This window comes from Strigops habroptila, chromosome Z (assembly GCF_004027225.2).
Source record: "Strigops habroptila isolate Jane chromosome Z, bStrHab1.2.pri, whole genome shotgun sequence".
Taxonomy (NCBI): domain Eukaryota; kingdom Metazoa; phylum Chordata; class Aves; order Psittaciformes; family Psittacidae; genus Strigops; species Strigops habroptila.
In genome coordinates, this window is record NC_044302.2 from 69,241,284 (window position 1) to 69,261,667 (window position 20,384).

Genomic DNA, 20,384 nt, shown 5'->3' on the forward strand with positions numbered 1-20,384 from the left:
CTTCCTCTTTGTAGAGTCACACTGTGTAAGCTGCATGTTTATTTACTAGTTGTCTCATAACTCTTGTTCCCCAGCCAGAGTCTCTTTATAGCCCTTCTTCAGCTTCTGCTCACTGTGGGCAGAAAACTACTAACCCCTTTTATCGTCAATCATTTAAGGTAAAGTTGCATGAAAAGTTGTATTGAATGTTGGTTGTTGATGCTCGAGCTACTAAAGTAAGGCTTTTGCATTTGCTGTGATGTGAACAAAACTACCACTGCTCAATGTTCAGGCCAGTTTGGGATGGGAATGATGCCTTTACTTTATCACAATTTGCTTTCATTTAGAGAATGCTCCTTTGCTATTTTTAATTATAGTTCTTTGTTCTCATTATTCTTCAATTGTTAAGTTTGTAGGTTATTTCTTGGCTGTTTATTAACAAACCCGTGTTTCTCTGTAAGCAGAAACATTGCAAATGATCTTACTGTACATATGTGTTGCTTTGTGATCTGTGTAAATGGCATTATATTTATTGTCTTCATCTTTTAAAACTTGCATCTGTACTTTATAAGATCTTACAAGGGAATTTCCTGCCTTCATTCATGTGCAGTGACCCAGATAGCTAGCTGCCTGCACACAGTAACTATATTTAATATGGTAACATCATGTATTTAGCAAGGCAGTCAGTTTCAAGTGATATGTTGCTAACCAGTCAGTTTCTTTCCCTGTGTTTTTTTCATTTAGGCTTCTGTAGTTGGTAAGGAGATCCTAAGTGTTCTCCAGAATAATGCCCAAATAATGCAAATGGGCTGTGAAAAACTAGTTGATAGTTTTTCTGGCAAGAAGTTATCCATCAAATCTGTAATTCATAGTGACACAGCTCTGGGTATTTCTGAGTAAGAATTAATCTATCGTGATGGTCCCAGGTAATTTGTAGGGTTGCAGTACTGTGCTATATGAAATGCTAACTAGTTTGTGATACTTAAGCATCCTGGACATATTAAAATGCTGAACAAAAGTTAGTTAAATAAAAAAATAAAAAATATAAAATAAATCCTGTTATTTTAGGGTTTGTTTTGAAAAAAAACCCCAAACACCACAAAAACCCAACAACCCAGTAACAGGAAAAATAGCCTTTATTGTAGCATTTGCTTTTCCTGTCCTAGGATTTGTAAGAAAGCATGCTAAACCTTGCTCTGTATTCTTTTCTCATGGTAGTTGGTCTATTAATAGCACATTAATAACGGTGCTGTTTCATGGATTAGAATTTGAGCTAGCAGTAGTATTTTAGGTGCTATACCATCATGATGAAATACAAAAGGCAAGATTTTGAACTACTGTGGCTGATCTTTTGTTTTCTCTTTACTAGGATTTCACCGTTTATATACAAAATGTTTGTGATGATTATTTTAGTTGCATAAAATCTTACCAAGATTCAATTTAAAGTTTTATGCAGATGACAAATGTAATGTAATAGGGTCAATACACTGGCAAATTACTTTTCCTAAACTTCTCTTTATTTAAAAAAAAAAAAAAAAGTGAATTGTATTTGTAAACAGAAAATCTTGTACTGTAGGGAAACTGCCTGTTGACTTTGACTTGCCAGTGAAGAAAACTTGTTCATAGAATCCTAAAATAGTTTGGGTTAAAAGGGACCTTTAAAGGACACCTAGTCCAACCCCCGTGCAATGAGCATGGACATCTTCAACTAGATTAGGTTGCCCAGAACCACATCCAGCCTGGCCTTGGATGTCTCCAGGGATGGCGCATCCACCACCTCTCTGGGCAACCATTCGTGCATAGCTCTATATTCTCATTGATGAAGATACTGTAGAACCAAGACATATGTTGTCTTACCAAATTACGTTACTCTTTGTTTTGCAAAATGATATTTGAGAATAAACGTTTAGGGATGCATTTTCTATTTTTAGGAGCATTTAAGAAAACAAAATGCTTTAAGAGAATTTTTAAACAGCAGCATATATCTGGATTTAATTACTTTAATATAAATGTATCAGTTGATGCTGCAAACCTTTCACATTCCTTTCCGTTTACTATACTTCTTATTTTCCAGCAGTGTTAAACTTAGAGCCCTACGACATTTAGTTAATTGCCAGATGGATACACCTAGTGTAGAAATTACTTTTAAGAATACATTGAACAGTATTTCCAACATACTGTGCAAAAATCAGAGCTGTTTCCTCATTATTAAATAGGTTCTCATCCCAAAATAGAATACAGTACAGAAACTGCATAAGGAATATTAATCCTTTAATTAATTTAAAATGCTTTAATTTTGTCTAAATATGAAAACTCATTTTGTGTTAAATAGTAATAAGGAAGTTCCTTGTGTTGTTTAAGGAGAAGACCAGAGAATTTAGTATCATTAAACTATAAATTCAGAAAATCATAGATGCATGCACACACATAAAAAGTGATCTGTAAAAGTTATTATTAAATATGAAGTCTGTTTAGACATGCCTAATATTACTGAACCTTCTCTTTTGCGAGATAGACAGTGAGTGTGTTACCACAGGAGGTAAATTAAATAATGAGAATTAATCTGTGGCTTTCAAAATAAAACTAAATCTACTGCATTATTACAAAGAATTGTGTTTATTTTAATTGGGAAAACCACAACTTTATAAACTAATGTGTAAGAGTGTCAAGCATATATGCTGAGATGCTTGGACAAAACTGTACAAATATAAAACATTAGCAAGTATTTTTTCTATTGTTTATGCTGCTGAATTCTGCACTTTATGCACTTTGTGGGCTGGAACAATTATGAGGAGGCTTTTTGTTTATGCTTTTCTAAACATAGCTAATGCGAACACTGGACAAATACAGTTTTGCTTACCTTCACATGTCTGTAGCAAAGTACAGGAAGTAGACCTTGTTTGGATAGCACAAACAGTTATCTAAATATGTTTTGTTTTATGAGTCAGTAAGGATTCATGTAAAAATGTTTTTGTTTAGTTTCTATTATGTTTTGCTTTTAGAACCCTTCCCTGCCTTTACCACAGAACAGTCTTTTCTGTAGGCCAGCTGTCTTCAGCAGCACTAACCCGTTTGCTGATTCTTCTCAGTTCAACACTAACAAGGTTGGATGATGACACACTGTCTGCTTTTGGCTCACCAAACATTATATGTGTGCTTCTTTGGCATTAGTGTGTCTGCATTTAAATTCTTTTATACCATTTTGGGTAAAATACTGTGCTGATGAGAGTGGAATTTCTGTGTAGTGAATTAAAAAGCCACAGACATACATGCACATAGAGAGTTTTGAAGAAGTTAAAAAAATGCCAGCTCCATTAATCATAACCACTAAATCTGATATAATCAGAGCTATCAAAGGAGTAGGTTCTAAATTACAAAATTAGACCCTGTGGTATATGTAAGATATCCACCTGAGTGTAACTCTCTCATCAGCATGAGGTGTTTTGCTGCTGCATACTTCATTTTCTTTTTATGTGGTTAGGACTTTCCAGGTTTGATATCTCTTTTTATTTTTGCTTTAGAAAAAAAAAAAATCACCAAACAACACTGGCAGCTTTGTATTGTGATGCTGAAAATATTTTTCATTTGCTTCTTTAAAATTATTTTAATGCACCATGAACAGGATGCTGACATCTTTGGAAATATGAAAAAATTCTTTTTTTCTTTTTTTCCCGTGGCTAGTGCTTACTGTATGTTACTCATATTGGGAACAGATTTAACCTCTATCAAAGTAATAAATAAAAGCTTCGTTCTTACGTGCATGCATTTCTGAATTAGTAAAATAATTCCTAGCTGGTTATACATCTTGGGAGTGAGCGTGCCCTTTGTCTCTTTTCCCATGTTGTCAAATACGTCGAATGCATAACAAGCATTTATGATATGTGGTGTATAATTGCATGTGTATTTTTGAAATCTGTCTTTGTGCTTGTTACAGTTCTGAGGAACAGGAGTAGAAGTGTAACATAAATGATGGCTTGTAGTTTCTATATTTTCAAAAGTATTTCTGTAAAAAAAGAAAAAAGAATTACACATATTTTTAGAGAAAACCTAATCTTTTTGCAGGTTCTGCGTAATTCCTTTTTTAACATTAAGAATGGTGTTTTGTTGTCTCTGTCCGCTTCTGCTGAACTAAGGTTCATGTACAGTAAGAAACTTTGCTGATTCAGGGTCCTTAATAACCCCTTAAATACTTTTGTCCATTTACAAATGGAGTTAATAAAGTTGCTGCAGTTAGTAAAATGAATCCATAATGAGTTATTCATCAATAATGCTGTGTATTGCCAAAGGTGCTGTAACATGTGGATTGCTGTTTTCTGTTACTGTAGGAGGTATCGAATCCAATTAGGGTTACCTTCCGTTGTTCCCCATCTAACCCTTTTGCTCCCACACCATTCAAGGTTTGTCTTGATTCCAGTGAGTGGGTCCTACTGTATGTGTGCTGTACATTTGTACATGGCCTGTGATACCTTTCTTCCTCTGTGTGTGCCTCCTTTGTTGAAAATGATACTGCTCCACATTTCTCATATTTGCTTGGCTGTGATCAGTGATCCTGGTAGCCAGATGGGTTCATGCACTGTCTGGTGCTTTGCATTTTAAATGAAATACTGTGCCATTGCACACTGAAAGTATTTCATAAGTTAAAGCATTTTAGGTTTTTCGTGTGTGGCCCGATTCAGGGAGCAAAAGTCTTATGTGTGTGCAAACTGTCGGGGCCAGCCTCTGCTGCTGATGGTGCATGCATGGCAGCCTGTATTCTGGATGCAGGACATGGTCCCCTCCACCCAAATACCATTGCAACACCCTCTTTTGCCCTTCTCACAAAAGAGCCTTGCTTTTATGTTGGTTTCAGCATTTCCTTAAACATCAGACATGTTCAGATTTGTGTACACTTGCACAGAGGTACAGAAGGAAACATTTTTTTGTCAGATTGTGGTAGCTGCAGTTCATAAATGCTAATCTGTCAGCCATAGATCCACACGTTACGGATCTTCCAGAGGTTCTTGACAGCAATTCTTTGTTCTTTTTTTTGGTCTTCTTTTCTGTAATTTTGCAAAGTACTTGGGCACTATCATTTACCAAGAGAACCACTAAAGTGATAATTAATTTTGGTTTTAAAACACAGAGACTACTATAAGGTCTGCTGATCTGGTCAGCTCCCACCCTCTATTTCCTCTTTTTTTTCTGTATGTTACGTAGCTTTCTAGTTGAAACTCTAGGAAGCACTCTGAAAAATCAGTGTTTCTAGAACTACTCTCCCCTTCACCCCTCCTTGAGGTAGAGGTCTGTCACCAAATTCTCTCCATGGTGGATACATGAATTTTTGATTATGAAAAATTACTGTGAATGTTAGTAAATACTGTTTCCACCCAGCTCTTGTGGGTGACAATGTCTTTGCTAGAATTTTGATGCCTCAGTTGAGGGTTATTTCTGCCCTGTAACTATTAGCATGTTTTAGAGTATAATCTGCATAAGCTGTAAATAATGCCTGCACGAAGTTTTGTGATGCAAGATATCATCTCAGCTGGATGACATTGTCTTAAATTTCAAGCACAGATCAATGTGACTGATATGATACAAAAAATCATATAGCATTTATATGCTTTTTTTTATAAAAATGATTGGCTTGGGTGCCATATTAAAACTTTACCACACTTTTGACATTGAATTAGTTAAGTTCCTAGAACAAGTTCCTGAATTCAGTGGTGAATGCTCCATCCCTGGCAGTGTTTGAGGCCATGTTAAACAGAGCCTTTGGTGACATGGTCTAGTGTGAGGTGTCCCTGCCCATGGCGGGGCGGTTGGAACTAGATGATCCTAAGATCCTTTCCATTCCTAACCATTCTATGATTCTGTGATTCTATGAAAAGAAATTTTTTTTTCAAGCAGAAGCAGAATGAAGGAACAGAAATAGGGCATTTTCATTTTCTTTAGATCTTTCAAGTATACAGAGAATGAAGATAACTCATTTTCCCTGAGAGATGGGACCTTCCTTAAATTTCGGTATGACTAAATTGATAACTTTCCATTTTTTTCAACACCTTGAATTCAAAGCAAATTGGAGTTTCCCAAGGTGTATGTTGTTATCCATTTCACTGTTGCCTCTGATGAAGAAGTTGTCTCAGTGTTTTCTGTACCCAGAAATACCATATGTTCAGGCTTACGCTAATGGAGTTAATGAAAGCTGAAATGATGAGAACAGGCCTATGAAGCTAGGGCAACACCTGAAAATCTTAGTGTTGGAAAAATACTTTATTTTCCACGGAAGTTTTTGTCGTTTACATCAACTGGTGATCTGCCAAGTATCAAAGTGTCTTGGCCTCTTGAGCATGCATAGGCTTCAGAATGATGATACTCAGACACAAGTTTCTTTACTACATGTTTACTCTGAGCAAGCCATAATGATGTAAATTACAAACCCTTAGCCAAATCCCTAATCACGGTCATATTCTTCAGGGAAACTGACTTGGATGGAGGCTTGCCAGATTCTGGATTTCAGCATTTAACTATTATATTGCAGGAGTCGTGTAGTAACACTTTTAAACTTTTTGTAAATATGAATAGATCACACACATGAAGACCAAAAGTATTGGTCTCCTTCGTGATCTAATGTCTATCCTTCTTTGATCTTTCCTTTGCAGCTTATAGGAAACCAGAAAATAAGACTGAAAAAGTCCAGATATTGTGGATTTCTTCAGTATTGTCGGTTCCCTTTATTTTTAAATTGTCCTTTGAGTTAATATGCCAGTTATTTTTTTCTGAAGGCATTTTTTGAAAGCACCAAGTTGTTTCCTTTCCTTTTCCTCTTATTTGGCTTCCAAAGCATATGATAGGAAGAAATTATATGCAGTAGCTTTTAAAAATAAAATTGAGTAGAAGTCTTTTACAAATATGGCATTAAAAAAAAAAAAAATTGCTTGAGTCTTCATAAGAGATTTTTTTCTGAAATACAAAGTGGCACATAAAACTTTACTGAATTGGGCTTTTACTGTGAGGTCTGTTTGCTTCTGAATACATTTTGGAGTGATGTTATCTCTTGCCTTGCCTGGTGTTTGTTTCTGTCTTTGATCTCTTGCAGCCTTTCTGTGCCGTATTACTAATTTAGAATTCCAGCTGCTTGGTATTTAAACTTCAAAGCCATAGCCATTGCCGTTCAACATTTTTGTATACTAGTTTGCCCTACTCAGAGTCTGCATCTGCTTAGTCTCTGTGTTTTTCTTATTCTCCGCAGGTATTTGGTCAGTCCGATTTAGAACCAGAAAAGACTTCACTGTGTAACTTGCCTGTGCCCCCGCCTTCAGCATTTTCAGGAATGAGCTGTGATGTTGCACAGTCATCTTCTAGCAGAGCCCCAGAGGATGGGGAAAAGGAGGATGAGTTCGGTTACAGCTGGAGTGAGTTTATCCTTTATAACAATGTTTGAAATATTCGGTGTTGACATAGCACTGTAGCAGAAGATATGGGGGGGGAGGGGGTCCAGTTTGAACTACTTCATTTTCATGTGCTTTCTGTTTTGAGTGTTAAGTGTGCCTGTCAGCTTTCAGCTGTGCTTGGTCAGATGCACATAGTGAAATACAAAACTGATTTGTTTGTCTTCATTCCAATCTCTGTTTTCCTTCGTGGTCCAAATTCACTGTTTCACATGTAGGACTTCTTGAAGATTTTCAGTGTACTTTAGGTAACTGATGGCAGTAATTGGTGTGATAGCTTTTGTTATCTGAAATTGTTACTGGAGGAAATTTATCGCCCCCCTCCCCCCCCCCCCCTTTTTTTTTAAAGGAGGTTTTAATGTTTTGAAGTTAGAGGGAAAACAAGGAACTAGAAATATTGTTATAAGTCAGGTACCTAAGGCTTAGCTGAAAAGAAAGTGTGGCATACACTTAAAATATCTCACCCAGTTTGGTATTCTTCTGTCCGATACTGCCCACTATCTCGACACTGATCTCGACTCTGTAGGTGACTTATGAACGTCTCTAATGTAAATCCAACCTCTGCTGCCCACACTTTTACATTTAGAAAAGATCATGCAGCGCTATGGAAGTCTGCCGGGGGAGCTACACATGATTGAACTGGAAAAAGGAAGGACAGGTCTGGGACTTAGTCTTGCTGGTAACAAAGACCGATCCAGGATGAGTGTCTTTGTAGTCGGAATTGATCCAAATGGAGCAGCTGGCAAAGATGGCAGGTTACAGATTGCAGATGAGTTACTAGAGGTGAGTTTTTGCAATTTCTTCTGAAATCCAAACATACCAACTTAAAATGCATTAAAATATTTGATTCTTGCTGCAAGGTGGATGTTCTTCGGTGGACGTTGAAATCCCCAAGTTATCCAAGTTGACACAACAATGCTACCAGATTTTCATTCCAGTGTATGCCAGATAGTTGCAGTTGGTTATAGTACTACTAAGATGTGTGCATTTAAAATGGACAAAAATGAGGGATGACAGCAGTTTCTGGGTTATGGAGATGTGTGGAAGGGCAATATATTGCGGATCGTGGAAAATAATTAAAAGTGCATTAGTCCATCCATCTGTGGAGTGTTCCAGACTTTCTAATTACTTCTCTGTCTACTGGAAGTATGATGATGTCAGAATATTTTTATATTGTGTAACATATACAGTGGAATTTAAATTGTGGAAACAGGAACAGATCCATCTGTATTATAGACTTTTATCTCACGACACTTTGGAGCTGTTTACTAGTAGCTTTATGAAGGGACCTAACCACTGAAAATGCATTCCCAATATGTATATGATCATAAGGTACATTTTTATATTACCACAGTTCAGTTGATTATAGTTGCAGATGTGTTCTCTGCTATAGCTTTTTCCATTCTTTTTGGTAGCGGTAGATAACATTATCCTCACAGAAGTGCATTGTGTAACTTCAGAACTGTGTGCAGAGGTGTTTGAGGATGCACTGGGAAGATGGTACAGGGAGGCAGTAGTGAAACTGAGCAAAGCTTGAGGGAGACACGGAGAGTGTAAACATTGTAAGATGGCAGTTGCAGACTTAGGAGGGAAAATAAGGGATTTGTGGCACTGTGGACCCAGTCTCATGGAGGGACCTATTAGTTGCAGGGTCCAGTGGTACCTGCTAGATGGTTCTCTTGAATCAGTTAAATGGATTTGTTTTTGTTTAAACCTTGATGTTGCAGATACTGAGTATCCTCAGGACACATTGAAACATGTGTGTCTGAGTCTGTTCTCCTGTGATTTCTTGCTTACTGTCCACGCTGTAAACCTGATGCCAAGAGATTGTCTCAGCCTCTTCTGAGAGGAGACATCTGAGCTTGCTCCTTTTGTTCCCAGGTAGCTGTCCCTCAGCTGTGGCAGGCCATGCTCCATCCCCCAGCTGACAGCCTTACCTGGTTCTTCACAAGCCCATGTCAAACACTGGATTGAGACCTCCAGTGTAGATGATAAGGCTCAAAATCCCTGTCACTGTTGCTGGTGGACACAGCTTCAACCCTCAGTTCAGTGTCTTGCACCTGTTGCTCACTGTTTGCCACTACTTTGCTTCTGTTAGTACTAACTCAGTATGTATTGCATTATTTTCCCCTTGTGTAGATCCAGACTGTCCTTTTCAAATCATTTCGCCTTTCCTAGAGTGGAATTCTGCACTGTAGTTTTCCATTTCTAAGAAATGCAACTAAAAAAGTGTGAGTGAATAATGGTCTTAGTCTGCAAATTCACTTGAAGCCCCTCTGAGCTTCAAGGAGTTTCAGTGAGTCTACTCTGTCAAATGAAGACAATGATTGTCACATCAGACCTTCATATTGTAAATGCACGAGTGTTCAGACTCCTCTGTATAAAGTGCCTGGCTCAGGGCTGAGATTTGGTAAATAATATCTCATTGCTGGATATAAGCAATCCATTTATTTGTTACAGTTAGAATTTCCCATGGCCCTGCTTTACCACCACATCAGTCATGAGGTGATCAATGGCAAGTGGAAATAGATGATGTGCCAAGTCAAACCAGTATAACTCGGGGAATGGCATTTTTAACACAGTGACAGTGTTAGTCTGAAATCAAACCGTAAGGAATTTAATACTAGAAGAAGGGAGTGAAAACAGGACAATATACTCTGCTATTTCAGTATAATTGCTTCTTTAGTCAGTGATGTGGGATAATGGATTTTTTTAAAGCTTAAGTAGTTTAAGGGAATTAAAATATTAGGGGAAACAATTGCTACCTTTCTTTTTGTAGATAAATGGGCAAATACTCTATGGAAGGACTCATCAGAATGCTTCCTCAATAATCAAATGTGCACCATCTAAAGTAAAAATAATCTTTATCAGGTAAGTTCTGGTTAAAGATTTGGCTAAAAAGGTTTATTTTTAATATGATCAAATTTTGCACAGAGTGTTTCTGGTTTAGTTTTAATTTCGGTTAAGGTAGATATGCTTTTGAACCCAGTTCTTGGTAGCTGTTAAATGTGTCTTGTGTTTTCTGTTTTGGTATTTGCAATGTGAGAGCCAGAAATAAAGGAAAGCGCTAGACTTAAACTTATTCTAAGAAATACGGTGCCGTATTACTACATTCTCACTACATTTCTTAACTGAATCTATTGTAGAAATAAAGATGCAGTACATCACATGGCTGTTTGCCCTGCAAAGTCGGTAGAGGCTTCACAGTGTACCTCAGGGACTCTTCCAGAGGTAGAGTAAATTTTTGTTTTTCTCATTGACTAAGATACCAACACTGTTCTGAATAGAGGAGTGCCCTGTTTTCTTGGCAAATACTACAAAATAAAAAGAAATCCAAGGGAAAAATGGATGAGATTTTAGTAAACCTGCTAAATTTAGTACAGCTGTGCTCAATTCTGCTCTATTTTATAATCGTCTAAACTATGAAGTGAATCTAGTGTTTCCATGAATTCAGTTATAGCAGTTTAAATGAATACAGAAAATAACCAGACCCACTTTAAGTGTTTGTGTGCTACTTTATTTTTACGGAAAATATTGAATATCGTTGCTCACAGTTACGTTTTCATTTTCTATTAGATTGATATCACTGCTGCAAACTCCAGTGCTTGTTCTGACTTCAGTTCCTGTAAAAACATTCAGTATGTGGAACTCCCTAAGGTATGTGCTGAAAATTAAATTTACATCAGCCACATTTCTATGCACTAGCTTCCTTTTTTGTAATGGAGTCCCTCTTATGGCAAACAAACTTACTGGAAGTCAGAAGAGATTTCTAGAGGTCTTTTGTGAAAGGACCCCAAGGTTTTCCTGATGTAATGACTTTGGAACCTCATGAGTCTCTTTAACTTCACATAAATTTGCGAGTTGCCCTGTGTCTCTGAAGAAGTCACCATTTGTCCTATTCACAAAGCTTTTGGTAACCAGCTGGTGGTGGTGCCTCAGGTAAAATTATTGCTTTAGTTGTTCAAAGTAAATGAATTAGCAGATTATTTAGTGAATGTATTCTAACGTTTTGATAAATGCAGTACCTAACCATTTGCTTTTTTCTGTTTGCCTCAGGATCAAGGAGGCTTTGGAATTGCCATTAGTGAGGAAGACACAATTCATGGAGTAGTTATTAAGAGTTTAACAGATCATGGTGCAGCAGCAAAGGTGTGAGAACATTTAAAATCCAAATAAGGAATGAAAAATGTTTTTTGAAGTAGCATCCAGAGCTCGAAGTCTTCATTCTATGTTTTTTCCAGGATGGACGAATCAAAGTTGGAGATCGGATCCTGGCAGTGGATGATGAAATTGTTGTGGGATATCCAGTAGAAAAGGTGCTTCTGAACTGTCAGGAATGTTGCAGAAATCACACTCCTTAATGTAGGAGGTGACTGTGTCTAAAACAGAGTGAGGTTTTCGTGACTATACTCTCTTCATTTTCAAAGCTGGCTAAAAAAACAAAGATCTGCAGGCATTATCTGGATAAGGAAACTACTAAACTACTGCAGAATAAGCTAAAACCTGAATTTAAAGCTCAGCTTTAATTTTACATTAATTTTACATTAATGCTCTACTTGAATCGTCTGTCTCTGTACTACAGTTGTGATTCTTGTTTTCCCTGTGGTTCATGTCTGGTGACTGAGAGGCACTTAGTTGTGGGAGAAAGGCCATGAACTGTTGCTCAGTAATGATTTTTCATAGCTATGCCACTTTGAAAGTATTAGAACAAGCAAAAATTAATACCTGTAAATTTACATGGGTGAGTTGCATCAGTGGTAAACAGGTCATGAACTGTGCTTATACGTGGGGAGTGTCTGTAATAATGGCCTCGTATTCCAGGCCTGATATTCCAGCCCTTTGGAGAAAACAGTCTCCATTCCTAAATAACAAGATTATTTCTAACTTCTATCTCTACAAACTCAGTTTGGGTTCTCTATGAATCAAGGAGAGCATTTTGCTAGCATCTGACTTGCTACAAAGAAAGGTGATTCTTTAGGCATGAGGAGATTACTTTTTTTTGTTAAAAGGGGAATTAGGAGAGCATCCATCTTACTCTTGAATGCACTGCTATCTCTGAAGGAGTGAGTGAGTAAGAGATGGTGAAGTTGTCTGCAGGGAAGTAGGTAGGCTTTAAGAGATGAGACAGAAAGACTGGGTAGGTAATTTCTGAAAATACTTCTACTGAAATGTAAAATCTCAGGCGGATTTGGTGCTTTTCTGTGAGATGGCAATTAATTTTGAAGTTTTTTCAGTATCCCTTTAAACTAGATTTTGTATTATACCCTAGTTCCTTCTCTCCCTCCCATAGTTCAGGTAATATTCTCAGATTTTTCTTCCAGCTGTGCATCCGATTAAGGAGCTAGGATGGCAGTAGTACATTTATTTAAATCAGTAGATGTTTTGGCATGGAATTCTGTGGGATCAGAATTGGGCTTCACCCAAGCAATAAAAGACAAGTTTCATGATTTTTCTAATAATTGCTATAAACATAGTGTTTTGTCCAAAGAAGCCATCTGAAGACTGACTCATTGTCATCTGGGGTAGTTAGGTGAAGTTTCATGAAAGCTAGTTGATTGATGTCAGCTAACTGGCCCATAGTTATCGCTATTGCTGTTTCTTATAGAAAACGTCAATATTTTCCTTGATCATTAGCAAGCAAACCTGCATGATTGTGACTTGTAGCTCCAGTCTGCATAATAATCCTTCTGCTGTGTTTTATTTTATAACTGAACAGTGCAGAGTTACACTGTTCACCAGCTTTTCTCTTTGTCATTCAGTTTATTAATCTGCTGAAGACATCCAAAACTATGGTGAAACTTACAATCAACTCAGTGGAGACAGATAGCCTGACTGCAGCACCAGTTCCTCCCAGTACTGCCCCAGCAGAGAGGAGGAGTATGCAGCCACCAGCAAGTCTTCCCTCTTCCAGCTCACCAGAACCAGAAGCCATGAAAAGTAAGGTTCTTCTTCCGTGTTTGTCTTGTGACGTAAAAATAAAGGCACAGCTTGTAAACAAGTTTTCTTTTTTTGTATGTACTCAGCTGTGTTCTGAGTTGCATTTCCTAGTACTTTTGAATTACAGATCCATCTAAATAAAGCAGTGAGGCTCCACACCAAAGACCTGCCTCTCATTTTCTCAGTGGCTTGTTGCAGAGGCAGGAAGATACAGGGATTTCCTCCTCCCTCACAAAAGCTGCGCAGCAGGTGCCTCTGTCATGGTTGTCTTAAACTAAGTGGGAGGCATTCCTTTTACTGAGGGAGAAAAGTCATTTCATCTTTCCCAGAGCAGGGGAATTATTGAGACCATCTTGCCAGTTATAACTATCCACATTTGACTCTCCCCCTTTAAAATGGAGAGTTGAGATGTGACTGATTGATGATAGCTATTGGTTAAGCACCACATTACTAAGAAGCTAATAATAACTTAATTGAGTAATGCACACATCACAGTTAGTTTATATGTACGTCACTGCAAGTATTACTAAGTCATGTTTCTATTGCTTATTACAAGCAGTAGATTGATATGCAGTTATACTACTATAAAGAATCCCATGGGAGACCTACTAAGTAATAATTCTGTTGTCTTCCCTTCTGCGTTTAGTTTTGGGATAAAGTTGTCCAAGTCTATCCCTTCCATCTCTAGCCCACCACAGCAAGTCTTAGGGATAAAGACCTGATGGAGATTTTGGCAGTGCTCCCTCCAGCATCCTGGGGATTTGTGATTGTAGTTTGGCTTCACTACCATTTACAGGCATCCACAACCCAACTGTTGGAAGATCTCCCTCCTCGTTGTTCTCCACCTGATTTTGTGATTTAATTCTCCTGCTTTCTTTTACCAAGCCCACCTTTTTGCTCCCTCTGCACCTTGTTTTCTCTGAACAGACTCCATCCAAATAAGCAACTTGTCTCTAGTGAATTTTTCCCTGTTGGTCTGATTTGTACTACCCCACTTTGGTGTTTCCAGTAGTGCTATGTAGGTAATTTTTGGCCTGGTACCAATGCAACTGTCTAGATGAGGTGTATCTTGCATACCAAGACTCCAGTCCAATTCTTCAGTTCATGTATTTCATATGCATTTTATGCCTTCTGGTCAGAATTACTATACTTAAGCCTTGACTCCCCTACTTAGCTCAAACTAAGCATGAACAATTCCTCATCATACACACAAAGAACTTGCGTAACAGAGCAGTAGAATAACCTGTTCTATACTTGCACAGAAGCTTTACCCTTAAAAAGTCTTAACTGGTCTTCTGGTCCCCTGCAGAGGCCAAGACTCTTAGTTTCGAGGCTTACTTTTCCTGCAGGACCCATTGCTCACCTGATACCCAAGTATTTGTCTACCATAAAGCCATATTCCTGAATGGTCAAGTCCTTTCTTAGTTTCAGTGGAACTTCTTTTGATTAGTGCCCTTTTAAAGTGCCTCAAAAGGATTTAGATACCTGTTTCTACCTTTTGGAAAAAAGTAATTTTGGTGTTTCTTTCAAGCACAAGGGACATTAGTAACAGAGATAATCTGAATATCCAGACATTTTGATTGTTGATTCTTTCCTTTAGTTTCAACACAATATCCCCTCCTATTATTTTTACCTTTTTTTTGTGTGTGTGTGAAGGATACAGGGCTGACTAAAATGCTGAAGCATAGATCCATTTGTGACAGACCAGAGATACTGAATTTACAGATAAATTGCTACATAAGGATGCCATAGATACTTGCACTATGAGAATAAATATTTACACCACATAACTTACTGCTTCCAAAAGATGTGTCAGTGTCCAGTTAAAAGTTCTTTTTGAACGCGACTAAATAGTGATTGTATAAAATGTTTGACTTCACCATGGATTGCTGGACTTCTGAAATATCACTACATTTGGTTCATACTTAACAATCTTTCTCATTCATCTCATTGTCTGAGATGAAATATTTAGTTAGATGGACCTTGACTTGACCTAATGCAAAAGTGCAAGGCTGACATCCCTGAGTTCATGTGTTTAATACGTATTATGTACCTCATTTATCTCTGGTCTACATTGCATAGTTACTAGTATAGGTGTTAAAGTTGTGTCCTAAATAGAATCTGTTGTGTACAATAGCTTCTTTGGCTATCCAGACTGTGATGTAGGTACTTGATGGTATAAAAACTAGACAGTTATGATTAAAACTACAGGTGCCAGCTCTGAGAGGAGCAGAGAGCTGTCACCATCATTCTTTGTAGGTCAGCTATTCAGCTCTTGCTGTAGAGCTGTCAGTGGGCTTTCAAAATGCTCGTTTAAAGTCACTTTTCTAATACCAAGCCTTCGTACTATAACCAGGATGTTTAATTGTTTTAGACACAAGCAGATCTTCAACTCCAGCCACATTAGTCTCTGACCCAGCTACTTGTCCCATCATTCCTGGATGTGAAACAACCATCGATATCTCCAAAGGGCGGACTGGTCTTGGTCTGAGCATTGTTGGAGGAGCAGACACTTTGCTGGTTGGTTGTAAAAATACATTTGTCACTGAAGTGAAATAACAATAATGAAATTAAAATATCTGGTAGAAGAGATTTTTTCTTCATCTGTTTCTCTAACATTCATAGAAAGATACCAAAAATACCAGTTGAGGGGCGGAGGAGAGGGGAAGGAGTTCTAAAATTGAAAGAATAACTGACCTTCTTAAATATTTTGGTAATTTGTTCATCATACATCTGACTGTTTTGTTCATCACTGATGAATTATAGTAGGAGTTTGCAGTTGCTCTTAGTTCAAAGTAGAGGCATGGTTTTTCAACAGGCAATTTATTTTTGTTTTATGCATTTACAGGGAGCAATTATAATCCATGAAGTATATGAAGAAGGAGCAGCATCTAAAGATGGGAGACTGTGGGCTGGCGACCAGATACTAGAGGTGTGATGGTTTCTTTGATCACGTATTATCATTTGCTAGCTAGGCATCTTCTATTTGTCTGCCAGAAGATCCTGCACACTTTATGATTGTATGTTTTCATTGCAGGTGAACGGGATTGACCTCAGGAATGCCACACATGATGAAGCGATAAATGTCCTCCGACAGACTCCCCAAAAAGTTCGTCTGACTGTATACAGAGACGAGGCCCAGTACAAGGAGGAAGACATGTATGATGTACTCAATATAGAGCTCCAAAAGAAGCCTGGAAAAGGCCTTGGGCTGAGTATTGTTGGGAAAAGGTATGAATGTACCTAGAGAGTCAATATCTGGAACTTGCTGGGTATGCTCATGTTTGTGTTGGTGCTTAGATCCTGTGGGCTTGAAGGCTATACCTGTAATTTTTGTGCTTAAGCTATTTAGCCGTTCTAGAGGAACTAGCCCAACATTACCCAACAGAAAATTGAGACATAAAAATAGGCCTCAAACAATGCTGTAGTGCAAAATCCATTTGTGTATTTGCAGAAACGATACAGGGGTGTTTGTGTCAGACATCGTCAAAGGAGGAATAGCAGATACAGATGGAAGATTGATGCAAGGAGACCAGATACTGACAGTGAATGGAGAAGATGTTCGAAATGCTAACCAGGAGGCTGTTGCAGCTTTGCTAAAGGTATTGGGAAAAGAAAAGGGGAATAAAAGTGAAGAATTGTCATCCAGATATTTTGAAAGCTTTAGTTTTGTTCAGACTGATTTCAGATTGTTATTGAGATACTAATGAGAATCACCTGTGGATTCAAATTTAAACTTCCTGTAGTTTAGAGCATTAAGATTTTGATACTTTGCCTGATGAAAATGGGAGTAGTGGTAGTGCAAAATGCCATACGTTTATAGCACAATAGAAGACCACTACCTAGAACAACCTAAAACCTAACCTGTATTTTTTTCAATAAATTGATAGCTGGTGAGCTGTGTCACGTTTTCAGAAAGATATGCAGAATTGACTTTAAATGGTCAAAAATTCATCACAGTCTCTGTGCCAAAAAGTGATTACTTTGGTAGTTGACAATGTTCATCTTTTTTCTTTTTTTTTTTTTCCATGGACGTCTAGAAGTCACCTTACATTCATTAAATAGTATAATGCATTTTCCAGTGACCAAAGCATCTAGTATAAGAAGCTGCTTTCTCACAAAGATAGTTGAAATAAATTCTATCTGCAACTCTTGGAACCAAATTTTCTGTTCTCAATAAATTTTGTGCTTCTGATGTCCTCCTCCTATTTACAAATCAGTATGAAGTCAGGTACACAGCATTTCCTGGCAGGAAGTCCAGCTGATCAGCCAGGTTGTCTATTTCCATCCAGCGTTTTGAGACATTCCTGTTGCATGGTAATGATTGCATTGAGTCAGCATTTTCCAATAGAAATCCATTCCACTAGAAAGAAATTAACAGCCACTACTCATAGCTGACTCTTGAATACATGGACACACAGCCATGATTCTTCGCACTCAGCATTCAAAGGTACAGTTTTCTAGATCTTGAATGGTTCCTTGACCTTTTTTTTGGAGTAGAAAGGGGAGCTAGGAGCAATTCTTGCGTATGTTCAGCATTTGCCTCTAAGTGAGAATGCCAGAACTGGGTCTCTGTTCTGGCACTGAACTCGTTAATGTAGTCTTCTGGGGTAGTGGTACTTTTCCATTCTTACCTGATACTTTATTTCATCTGAGGACAGTGTGTTTCTTCTTCGTATGCTTCACTTTTACATTTCTTTTAAATTAAAGTGCCTTTTTTGACGTGTATGTGGAAATTTCTCTAATTTTGGCAAGCATTTTGAACTAATTGAGGATTCTTAGTTCCCAATTATCATTCTTATATTCATGTATTAAATATTTCATCCCACTCAGTACTACTAGTAATTAATTGCCCTAGCGCTGAGAAATTAGGCTTTTAAAACACCTCAGATATATTATTGTTAATGATTCTGGTTTATTCTCAGAATATAAATGGAATAAAGCACAATCACTCACATGCAGACAGTTCCCATTTTTAGTTCAGGTATTGGTTTTCTGTTTCATTCATCAGTAATCAGTAAGATCATCAGTAGATCAGTAAGATCTACTTAGGAAGCCAAAACTACTCCTTGTTAAGTGGAAGGTAACAGAATTAGTCTTCTTGTGAAATTTTCTAATCTGTATTGTAATACTGGTTAATCCAGAAAGTACCCTGCTCAGTATTGAATATCATGCTGTACTTCATTTCTGTGTCCTTGATCCTGCCGTGAGCTCTGTCTGGTCAGAGCTCACTGCAGGCTTGGTAGCCCATTATTTTGCTCTCTGACCATATTTTTTTCTTCTTCCACCATCTAATAAGTGAGTTAAATATTGTCATACTCTTTAATGTTGTACACATGAGAGATGTGTTATAAGTGACTGGTTCTTTAGTGTTCACTAGGTATGGTAAGACTAGAGGTCGGAAGAATAAAAGCTGGTCCATTCCACTCTGAGAGGAGAACATCCCAGAGCAGCCAGGTATGTAATTGTTCAGTTTGGAAAAAATAATGGTTAAATATGAAAGCAAATAAAAAGAATTGGGTTTATGATGACAATAATTTTCCACTTACCTGATCCAAGATGAAGAAAAGTAGGTTTTATCTATTTTGCAGCTTTTTGAAAACCATTTAATATGTTCGCTTTAGCATATCGTATCTGTTAAAGACATGATCCAGCCAAAAATATAGTCCAGAAATGGCTTTGCTGTGTTGCCTAGTCTGATTTTTATGGTTCCAGTCTGGGAAGCAGAAAGAGCTCTGATTCTAATAGATACCACAAGAAACTGGGAGTCAACTTTCAACCTCTTTGTTGCTTTAGGAAAGCTTGGTGTGCAGTGGGATATTGTTTCAGTAAATTTAATGAATTTCTTCACTCTTTGCATCTTCTTACCATAAACTTTGTAATCAGGAGGAGGAAACCTGCACCCTTGCCACCAGGCTTCTCTCAGGTTCATTTATTTTATTATTGGTCTAATGGTGGAGTGTTTCCAACTTGCATCAGTTTCTGCATTTGAATGTGCATCATTCATGTGGTAGCAGCTCATACTGTAATTATCCTCAGCAGCTGCTGTATTTCTGAGAGCTCACAAGTTACTTTAGGAATTTCTCTGGTTACAAGCTGGGTATGCAGATCATTAGTTACTGAAAATAAATAGTTTGAAGAGAAATAATAATTAAACAGTTTCAAGGGAGCAGGTTAAGGCTGAATAGGACTGAAGTGTTAGGCTCTCTTCAAAATGGGTGGTGCCAGACAAGATGAAAACATGCAGGCTCTGGGTGGTTGTAATTGTAAGTAGTTAAGTAAGAAGAAGCTAACAATGTTGAATGTTTTGAAGAGTCTGTAACAGTCAGCGAACTAGTCTCACTGGGAGCCATGTTGAACATTGCCATGCCGGTATAGTGAAAATCTTTCCTGGAATTGTGCAGTTCAAACTGAGTGGAGAGCCTAATCTTAGTTTTAGCTGATGCAGTGGGTGAACATGAGATACACATGAGGATATGTAAAGATCTGTCTTCTATATTCTGTCCCTACCTTGATAATTGTGGCTGACTTTTCCACTAGAAGGTCTTGGTGAGGTCGTAGAAGGTGGAAATATAAGGGCACAGTGTGGCCCTCAAAAGCAGTGCTTCAGAGCATTTCATGGGATTGTAGACATGCGGTCTCTGTTGGTCTAATGTTTCCAACAAGGAGCCCTCTAGAGTGACCAAGGAATATGTGGAAGTTCACTGTGTCAGCTTTAACTGGGCACAGAAAAAGTAAAATACAGCAGAATCCACTGAATACCATGGGTGACAGTTTTATTAACTGGGTGTCTGAAGCTGCTCTCTAATCCCTATGTAACACTGTATTTAGGTCAGTGAAGGAAGCGGCAGTCTCTCATCCTTCACTTTCCCAGTTTCTGGGTCCAGTGCACCTGAGGTCTCTGAAAGTGGTCTGAAGAAGAATACCAGTAAGGTTTCCTTGGTGATTTCAGTATTTATGCATGTGAACTGATAGCTGAGATCTTTCACTTTCCCTAAAATGTTATCGTTACGTGCTGTAGGCCTGAAAGTGATTGCTTGG

At 37.9% G+C, this 20,384-nt stretch overlaps 1 protein-coding gene across 23 annotated transcripts in view; it reads left to right on the plus strand.

Moving 5' to 3' along the window:
- MPDZ (multiple PDZ domain crumbs cell polarity complex component) overlaps window positions 1-20,384 on the plus strand; it is a 111,570-nt gene that overhangs the window by 64,156 nt on the left and 27,030 nt on the right. For 14 of the 23 annotated variants that reach the window (XR_003995072.1, XM_030512217.1, XM_030512215.1 and 11 more), the window contains 17 exons: window positions 75-158; window positions 2,982-3,083; window positions 4,305-4,376; window positions 7,208-7,370; window positions 7,993-8,189; window positions 10,186-10,277; window positions 10,553-10,637; window positions 10,983-11,063; window positions 11,463-11,555; window positions 11,648-11,722; window positions 13,166-13,343; window positions 15,718-15,863; window positions 16,192-16,275; window positions 16,381-16,574; window positions 16,798-16,945; window positions 18,714-18,800; window positions 20,175-20,271. Coding sequence is in view for 22 of the 23 variants with exons in the window: in XM_030512217.1 (XP_030368077.1) it covers window positions 75-158; window positions 2,982-3,083; window positions 4,305-4,376; window positions 7,208-7,370; window positions 7,993-8,189; window positions 10,186-10,277; window positions 10,553-10,637; window positions 10,983-11,063; window positions 11,463-11,555; window positions 11,648-11,722; window positions 13,166-13,343; window positions 15,718-15,863; window positions 16,192-16,275; window positions 16,381-16,574; window positions 16,798-16,945; window positions 18,714-18,800; window positions 20,175-20,271 (1,978 nt within the window). In the remaining variant the exon portion in view is untranslated. The remainder of the gene's footprint in view (window positions 1-74; window positions 159-2,981; window positions 3,084-4,304; window positions 4,377-7,207; window positions 7,371-7,992; window positions 8,190-10,185; window positions 10,278-10,552; window positions 10,638-10,982; window positions 11,064-11,462; window positions 11,556-11,647; window positions 11,723-13,165; window positions 13,344-15,717; window positions 15,864-16,191; window positions 16,276-16,380; window positions 16,575-16,797; window positions 16,946-18,713; window positions 18,801-20,174; window positions 20,272-20,384) is intronic. The other 9 variants (XM_030512230.1, XM_030512234.1, XM_030512233.1 and 6 more) reach the window with 4 other exon arrangements.